Below are 9,781 nucleotides of genomic sequence, written 5' to 3' on the forward strand. Positions count from 1 at the left end.
ACAAACACCTGCTCAAATACCATTTGAATCCGAGAATACCGAAATCGAAAAGGTTGAAGAAACAACCAGAGGAACCCGTGGAATCCAACCCAAAAGGTAAAGTAAATAGTGGGATGCAAAAAAGTACCGTGGTCCATTGCTGAAAGTCGACTTTTTGCCGAGGTTTGGGCGCAAGTTTCTGAAAATATGGAAGTGAGAACTAATCAAACAAAAGAATTTTTTGAGGGCATGATCCGACAAAAATACAATTCGCAATTGACGAAACAACGTCGAGCGGATCATATCACTAATAAAAGGAGTAAAATAGCGAAAGATATTAAGATTTTCATTGGTGTATAACAAAACATGAAAAGTTTTGCCCTAAGTAGAGCTAATGAAGTGGATATTTTGTTACATGGATGACGGGCATTCAAGAAAAAAACTCAAAGTAAGTTCATATATGAGGAAGCTTGACGCGTTGATGTGCGAGCGATGGTATACGAAATACTATTATAGTTTACTACAAAATACTATTAAATACGATACAATTTACAAAAGTTATTTTTTTTATATAATGGATATACCTAAACCTTGCTACAACACTTATAGCCAGTGTACCTAATCGTAGAGTAGTGTAATTTTTAGTAAGTCCGGTTCGTTCCACAGGGAGCTGGTTGATTACGTACTATATTTTTATCGACAACTATATTTGTGTATATATATATATATATATATATATATATATATATATATATATATATATATATATATATATATATATATATATATTAGTAATATAGTAGTATTATTATTATTATAAAAGTGGGGTTTTACCGTTTAATGACCGGTTTGTCGATTTTAAGTCTTATATCACAGTTAAAACCTAATGCAAAATATTAAACATAAATATAACTTAATTTAAAGCGTAAAGTAAATGACGATAAATAAAATTGCGATAATTAAAAGTGTGATAATTTAAAGTACGATAAATAAAATTATGGTAAATAAAAGTACGATGAGATATAAAATAAGAGAATTATGCTTATTTAAACTTCCATAATCATGATGTTTGACATTTTGATTTTAATTTATTACCATGGGTTAATTGTCCTTTGTCCTGGATTATTTGAAATGTCCATCTGATTTTGTCCATAATAGTCCATCGGTCATAATTATAAAGTGCGAGAGTCTTCACCAAATTAACCTTATACCCGAAGTCAAATATTCCAATTAATTGGGAACTTAAACCGTAACAAGGTTTTAATACTTTGTTAATGATTACACCATGTTATCGACTGTGTGTAATCCAAGGTTTTAATACTTTGTTAACAATTACATCAATTACCCTTGAATGTAATCCATCCATGTTTTAATGAGTCCATTGACTATTAATCCATCCCCGTCCCCGGTCAAATGAACAATTATTGGTATTTATTAATATCCCGCCACCGTACCCGATCAAGCGTATGTGGTTATATATAAATACGTCAAATTATAAATCTCTATATTAAATTAACGAGATATCATTTAGTTAATCAAATATAAAGCCCATTAATAGCCTATAGTCCAATTTCCACAAGTGTCGGTCTTTTGTCCAAACCCCAATTATGGTCCAAAGCCCAATAACCCCGTCTTAATATTTAGTCCAACATCACGATTACTTCGGCTTAAATAAGCATAATAATAACTTAGCTACTAGACATTAATTTAAAAAGGAAGAACATAGTTTACAGTGATTATTAATTTCGTAGCGTTATACGGACAAAGTTTTGACTTTAAAAACCGTAAAACATTCGTTACAATAACCCAACTAACTTATTATTAATCTTAAATTAAAATTAAAATTAAAATTATAAATATAAATATAAATATATAAATATAGATTGAGAGATTGAAGTAGAAAAGGGGTGCATCATTCGGCAGAAGGCTCGGCCTTTTATAGGCCAATTCTGAATTGTGCAGCTCCGCGATCACGATGATGTGAGGCCTTTGAGCTTCGCGATCGCGAGGTAATGGATTCCAGCTCATCACTTGATTAAAACGTGGGCGGCTGATAATTATAATATAATATATATATATATATATATATATATATATATATATATATATATATATATATATATATATATATATATATATATATATATATATATATATATATATATATATATATATATATATATATAATTAATTATATATTATATTATATTCTTGTGCATGGTTGACTTGTAATTTTAGCTCCGTTGAGTTGTACGTTGATAATTGGTTCATGTCTTGGTTCCGGATTTTCAAACGTCTTTTCGTACGATTAGATATCTTGTACTTTGCGTTTCGCGGCTTGTACTTTTATCAATATTTAGACGTTATTCATCAATAAATTAAACCACTTGGATTGTAACTTGTACGTTTGAGCGTTCTGGTCAGTTGCGTCTTCACATCGTCGTCTCTGTCTTCTGTCTTCACATTTATTTATTTAAATGAATATTACTTGGAAATAGAACAATTGCAACTAAAAGCTTGTCTTTCTGGACTGATAATGCTATGAAATATATGTTCGTTTTTAGCATTATCACACGTTCTCAAGGATTATCCGAAATTTTTAACTTTCGAGAGGATCATGAGTAGTATAAGAAAGCTAGGCCGAAGATCAAGAAATACTAAAATGTATTTGACGATTCCGTCAAGGAATATTTCTATCTTTAAGTTGTACTCCGTAGTTTTTTTCTATGTCGTTTTAATTTGTGAATGTAACGTCTTAGTTTTTATTTTATGAATGTAACATCATAATTTTAGTTAATGAATTTAACGTCTTAGTTTGGTAAGTATTTCGCTTTTAAAAAATAAATGTAATGACAATGATAATAATAATATAATTATATATAATATAAATATAGATATAGATATAAATAAAAATAAAAATAATAAGTTTAAAATAATTAGAGGTGAGTTAACGTCGAGGTAAGAAAGTATGTTATTGGTAACAATGTTTATGTCTTGAGAGGAAAATGATAGAAATGTTAATGTGACGCTGACTGATGGGTTGTCCTTATTAATCAGTTTACATAATGATTAAATCAATAAAAAATGCTATCAGTAAAAAAATAACTGGCTATAAGTGAAAAAATGCTTAAATCAAAATAAGGAACTATTTTTTTATCGATTTTTTTAAAACTGTTTTTTTTTTTTTTTTTTTTTTTGAACAGCGATTGGGTCACCCGAGAGGGACTATACCACCCGTTGCGATCATCTCCCGTTTAGACTATGCCGATGTAGCGATAATAACTCGCCCCCATTGCTGCCCGGGAGGAAACCTTGAAACCGATCCAAAGGCATGACCAAGTAAAACCCCCCTCCCCTTTATCCCCCCCAAACGATATGGGAAATGTGTCATGGGTGGATACTTCATGGCAGAGATGAAATTGTGTTTTTAATATGTAGCCAACGGGGGTCAAACTCTTGACCTCCCTTAAAGGAGGCAAACCACCAACCGCTGGACCACGTGTTGTTAACATGTAGTCATGTAGAAGTATTCTATATGATGGTTACATAATGATTTAATGTTTGTGATTTTTTACAACTTTTAAAATCTTGAAGTAAAATAAATTATCTATTGATTTTGATTTTGATTTTCATAAATAAAATAAAAACATAAATCAGTTACTAAAGATGAGTGAAACCCGGTCCAATCACTAAACCACGCATCTCTCTTTCAACAACTGAATCACCTTTTTCACTTACAAATATAAACACCTTATTTTATATACTCATTCATGCACCCTAATCTTATTTCAGCACTTTAAATTTGCTGATAACTGATTTAATCCCAAAATGGCAGTTAAGTTAACCAAAATGCAGAAGAAGGTAAACTACGATGCGAAACTGAGCAAATTTCTCGATCATTACACTCAAATACTTGTCGTTGGTGCTGACAATGTGGGTTCGAACCAGCTACAAAACATAAGGCATGGATTGAGAGGTGAATCGGTTGTTTTGATGGGTAAGAATACTATGATGAAAAGGACGATTCGGATGCATGCTGAAAAAACCGGAAACAAGAATATTCTTAACCTTATTCCTCTTCTTGTGGTACCTTAATCTTTTTTCAATTATACAAAAATCTTGTTATTTATGGTTGGATTTGATTTAATTGGTTGTGTGTTTGATTTGAATCAGGGAAATGTTGGATTGGTTTTTACTAAAGGTGATCTTAAGGAAGTTAGTGAGGTTGTTGCCAAGTATAAGGTAATAAATCTGATTTATAATTTATATCATTGTTTTTATGTTTACTAAAGGTGATCTTCTATTGATTATGGTTATATCTATATGCTTTTGTTATTTAAGATCTATAGATTTAAATTTAAATAATTCAATCTAATGAAGCTGCATATGTGAGTATTTCATAGAAAAAGTGTTTTCAACTCATAACCTAATATAGAAAATAGAACTAAACGGGTAAACGTATAAAATTCTCATTTAGCCTTAAATATATGGGTAAACAATAACGTTTACTTTTCTTTAAAGGAAATATAACTAATATTTATTATTATAATAACTCGGCGAATCGGAAGATGACTACAAACTTTCTGTTGTTCCACGTGCTTCCCTGGCCGAGCCATAATTTCGTATAAAACACAAGGACTATCTAATATTTTCTGCTTACGATTATTTACACTACCTTTTATACTATAGTCTATAGATATGATATGATATGATTGATCGATTACTCTAATTTGACAGGTTGCAGCACCTGCACGTGTCGGTCTCATTGCACCAATCGACGTTGTTGTCCCTCCGGGAAACACGGGACTGGATCCGTCACAAACTTCATTTTTCCAGGTTACTTACACATTCTTCCGCCATCCTCAACGGGCCCCACCAACCCATAACCTACTCATCTCTAACCAATTTATGTTATGTAATTAGGTGCTCAACATTCCTACAAAGATTAACAAAGGGACAGTTGAAATTGTAACCCCAGTGGATCTCATTAAGCAGGGTGAAAAAGTCGGTTCTTCAGAAGCCGCCCTTCTTACTAAACTAGGAAGAAAACCATTTTCGTATGGACTTATTGTTCAGTCTGTTTATGAAAACGGATCGGTGTTCAGTCCAGAAGTGCTTTACCTCACAGAAGACGATCTTGCTGACAAATTCGCTAATGGTGTTGCACAAGTTGCTGCCTTTTCGTTAGCCGTTAACTATCCTTCATTAGCTGCGTCACCACATATGATCATCAATGGCTATAAGAATTTACTATCTTTGGCTGTTGCTACTGACTACTCCTTCAAACATGCTGAAAAAGTCGAAGAATATTTAAAGGTAAAACCACATTTATTTCGTTATTTCTTTTTACCGTTAATGATAGCCTTAAATTTTGTCATTAAAAGCGTTGCTGAATTTCAAAAGAATTCAAGTGAAGTTTTATAAAATCTTGAGTTGTAAAGCGTAGCTGGATTTCAAAAGAATTTATTTAAGTAAAGTGTTATAAAATCTTGAGATAGGACTACTCTCCCAGTCTAAAAAAACGTTTTCTAAGAATTTTTATTGGATTTAAGATAAATAATTTCAGTTTCGCAATTTATTTAAGATAGGTAAAGATAGAAGGTTTTCCCTGTTCGGAGAGTAATCCGACCCATACTCTAATGTACGCAACCCAGCAGGATTACTCCTTGACTGTTTCCAACCCATCCCTGGCCACCACAAAATATTCATTATAAATAGGAGTCAAACATGAGACCTCTTGCAAAGAACTTAGGACCACAACCATTGGTCTATCTTGTGATGGTTTTATTTAAGATAATCTTTACTAATTTTTTTTTACAATAGCTGACTGAGAGTAACAAATAAGGCTACATTGAGAGTTTAATGATATTTAGTAGTTATTTACCAATAGTAAATTTATTTTAGAACATGTATAAGTAGACATTTTTTTTTATAGATAGGGTATAATTTTAATTCTGTTCATAAAAAGTGAAACCTCAGTTTTATCTATAGAAAAACAGGTATTCTACATCAGCGTTAAAAAAGTGATTATTAATGTATATATGACATGTTGATGATTTGCAGGATCCAAGCAAATTTGTAAGTGTAGCAGGAGCAGTGCCTGTAGGTGTTGATTCAAGTGCACCAGCAGCTGCTGAGAAAGATGAAAAAAAGGAAGAACCAGAAGAATCATCTGAGGAAGAAGGGGGTTTAATGGGACTGTTTGATTAATGAATAAGCTACCTATTTTGTTTTCAGTATGGATTTATTATCTAGTTATATTCCCTTTCTATATGCACCTTGTATGGAGCTTACATATTTGGTGATCGATCATGTCAAGGTAATAGGAATAAAACTATTTATTTATGTTATCAGCGCCTATTTATTTAATTTATGCTACTATTTGGGCAGTGAACTTGTTCTATTGATAAATTTACTGAAAATAAACCAAGTTAAAAGTCATTTGGGGTTTTAGACAACGAAATCACTAAATTTAGACAAAGATATAGTGATACCGGCGGTGATCTTATAAACCAATCAAAACATGACACGTGGAGTGAACTAATTGTGTGCCTCTTTTCCCGTCGTTGGTCTTTTGGCAGGAAAACCACACGGCGGCCACCATTGGAATTGGTTATTTGGTCGGCGGTGGTTAAGCAGAAACCTTTTTTCTTTTTTTCCATCGATCATCTTTCTTTTCTTCCTGGGCTCATGTCGCATACACAAACTCACACAATGTTAGTGCATAACGTATGGTGTCTTCATGTATAATTCATTCACTTGGCCATGGACATTATTGTAACCGAACAATGGACTTTGGATATTGGTTGTTTACGTTACTTATATGATCGTTTATTAATGTGTAGTTATAATCATTTACGTAACGAGATCATTAATTTTTTAATCCAAAGTTAAATTGACTTGTCCATCGCACGATGGAGTGACTCTGTAGTGTGATATAGTTAAGTTGGTGGAATATTATAAAGATACTGTTAATCACACGATAGTGTGAGCACGACATAGAGCTGACATTATATAAATAAGCGTTACGGGTTGCATTCAAATGTTACACACTTTAGGCAAACCCTAGCCACATATTCTCTGAATTTTTCGTTTCCATTCAATCCCAATACGAATAACAACTCTAATTCTCGATCTAATCTCCTTATAGGTTTGATCTCCGATCCCGATAGTTAAGGTTTATTCAGTTAAAGCTTGTTCTAGTGATTTCCGCCTCTAGAGCGAGTTACACGTTTGTTCTAAGGTCCGATTAGCACCCACACAATAACTCATAGTCTCATACATCAACAATCATAAAATTTTTTCTGAGAATCATTGCTAACTGACCACAAATCTCATAACAAATTATCAATCTCAAAATTAAAAATCTCACATCTAAGTAATTGAATAACAACTACTGACCAAATAGCCATCGTCGGGACCCCAGACGCCGCTGCACCATGTCCACACCCTTGACCTGAAATAAAAAAAAATCCAATAAATCAATGAGTTCATACTATCTTACATAACACTCAAACATTTTTTACTCATATTTAGGTCGATTTAAGCTTATTATTATCACATATATTATATTATGGGTCAATTGAGTATTTCATCGTTTGATTCGTTCCTTCATCGTTTCTCATTGTTCTAATCGATTCACGTTTCATCTGTTTCTGGCTCATCTATTGTGAATATTGGTCATGGGGAAGAGTTCGGGAGGCAATAAAAATAAGAAAACTGGTCAGGCTACTGCTCCTAGAGTGTTACGTTGTCGGACAATTGGGGTTAATGAAACCGTGTTCGATCGGAGTGAATCTTCAGATAGTGTGGAATCATCGGCTCGTAACATTGATCCATCTCCTAATGAAGTGCATAATGATTCTGTTTGCATGGATCAACAGGAGAGTTTTGGTGTGAATACCGATGGGGTTAATAAGGGTACTGTAGCAGAGAATTACCAATCTTTTCCTCTAAATAAGGAGGATCTGAGTGTTCATATAGCTTCTGACTCAGCTGATGAGGAGAAGGAGGATGATATTCCAGTGGTCCAAAGCACTCATGCAACCCAGGTGTGTGATGGTGAAGCCACATCTAGAGATGAGCTGAGGGACTGTTTGGGAACGACAATAACATTGATGATAAGGTCCATAATGCTAGTGTTTCATCGTCTGAAGATCATCGTGATTGCGGTAGACCGAAGGCATCTGAATATGAATATTTGTTCCCTAAACTTGATAACCATAGTAAGCCTCGTATTGGTGTGGATGGAATTATGAACCCTCCTGCTCCTGTTGACAAGGATGATTCAAAACCCTCTTTTTTGGGTGCTTTTAATGGTAATCAAAAAAAGAAGATTGTTAATTTTAGGTTTTTAGAGTCGTCTACTTCATTAGAGGATGGCAATGATGTTGAGTTACCGTTAACATCGGTTCTGGAAGTGAATGAAAGGTACAACAATACGCTTTACAAGTATTTTCTTAGTAAACGTGTAGCATATCCGGTTGTGAAAAATTATGTTACAAACGTATGGAAGAAGTTCGGTTTGGAAAAAATAATGATGAACTCTAAGAGTTTCTTCTTCTTTAAGTTTTCTTCGGAAACTAGATTTCAAGGAGTGCTAGAATCAGACCCGTGGATTATTCGTTCAATCCCTATCATTCTCAATGCATGGTCGCCTGATGTTCCATTAACAAAGGAGGACTTAACAAGAGTCCCAGTATGGGTGAAAATCCATGATATTCCAATAGCAGGCTTTACTGAAACAGGGTAGAGTGTAATAGCTTCTAATATTGGAACTCCGATGAGGTTGGATTATTACACGAGCACAATGTGTCTAGAGTCGTAGGGTAGGCCTAATTTTGCGCGAGCATTGATTAAGTCTCGTCAGACAAGCATTTTAAGGATAATATCAAAATGGCGATTCCAAGTATCGATAGAAAGAGCAAAACCGTATGTACTCTAAAGATAGAGTATGAATGAAAACCCCCGCGTTGTAAGTGTTGTGCTACGTTTGGGCATTCTGATGCCCAGTGTCCAAAAGTGGAGACTCCAGATGTGGTGACTGTTACTGAGGGTAATCAAGTCGATCGATGAAGATGGATTTTAGGTTGTTGGCAAGAAGGTGGCTAAAGAGGTGTCAAAGGGTTATAATAAGCAGAAGGTTACTTTTAGCGTAAGTAAACCGAAGCAAAAATTGGTCTATAGGCCCAAGATAAATAGTGATTCCAATAATGGTTTGCACAAGGGTGGTCCGGGTAACAAAAAGAAGCCGGAAGTTGGGACTAGTAAAAGTTCTCAAGTGAGGACTCAGAACGCGTTCGAAGCGTTGAACAAAGAGCCGTTTAGATTAATTGATGAAGAAAGTAATGTTGAAGCTGATAACGATGAAACTGCTCAGTTTATGGCTTCGAAAACTTGCTCTAAGGAAAGAACTACGTTTGTATTGAAATTAGGCCGGTTATAGGTAGTGTCCGTGGTTAGGCAGGTAGTCTAGTATGTTGGTTTTGCTAGTGCTTTCTATGTTTAGGTCCTAGCTTGGTTGTCTGGTTGTTTGTGAGGCCTCAAGGTGCGCTTGAGGTCAAGTGCGCTTTCTTGTATTCTTTATTATTATTTTCTAATATTATTTACCGGGTAAAATCCTTTACCCAAAAAAGAGTATTTCACTTGTAGATCTTTTTGATTGAAGAAGTGTATTATGTGAAAGATAAATCTATTAAAAATAAATAAATAAATAGAAGTGTATTTAATTTATTAATGTAGGCTTTTTTTCTGTAAATTTATCAAGTTAATGTTACACCACCGTTTTGGCATAACAATTAGG

General features: G+C 33.8%; 1 protein-coding gene across 1 annotated transcript; it reads left to right on the top strand.

Moving 5' to 3' along the window:
- Positions 1 to 3,807: 3,807 nt before the first annotated feature.
- LOC139876158 (large ribosomal subunit protein uL10z-like) lies at positions 3,808 to 6,189 on the top strand. The gene is made up of 5 exons (XM_071863460.1): positions 3,808 to 4,065; positions 4,153 to 4,221; positions 4,717 to 4,815; positions 4,903 to 5,295; positions 6,043 to 6,189. Exons 1-5 carry the CDS (start codon positions 3,808 to 3,810, stop codon positions 6,187 to 6,189), a joined length of 966 nt encoding a protein of 321 aa, XP_071719561.1.
- The last annotated feature ends 3,592 nt before the right edge of the window (positions 6,190 to 9,781 follow it).

The sequence above is a fragment of the Rutidosis leptorrhynchoides genome, chromosome 1 (assembly GCF_046630445.1).
Source record: "Rutidosis leptorrhynchoides isolate AG116_Rl617_1_P2 chromosome 1, CSIRO_AGI_Rlap_v1, whole genome shotgun sequence".
NCBI classification, from domain to species: Eukaryota; Viridiplantae; Streptophyta; class Magnoliopsida; order Asterales; family Asteraceae; genus Rutidosis; species Rutidosis leptorrhynchoides.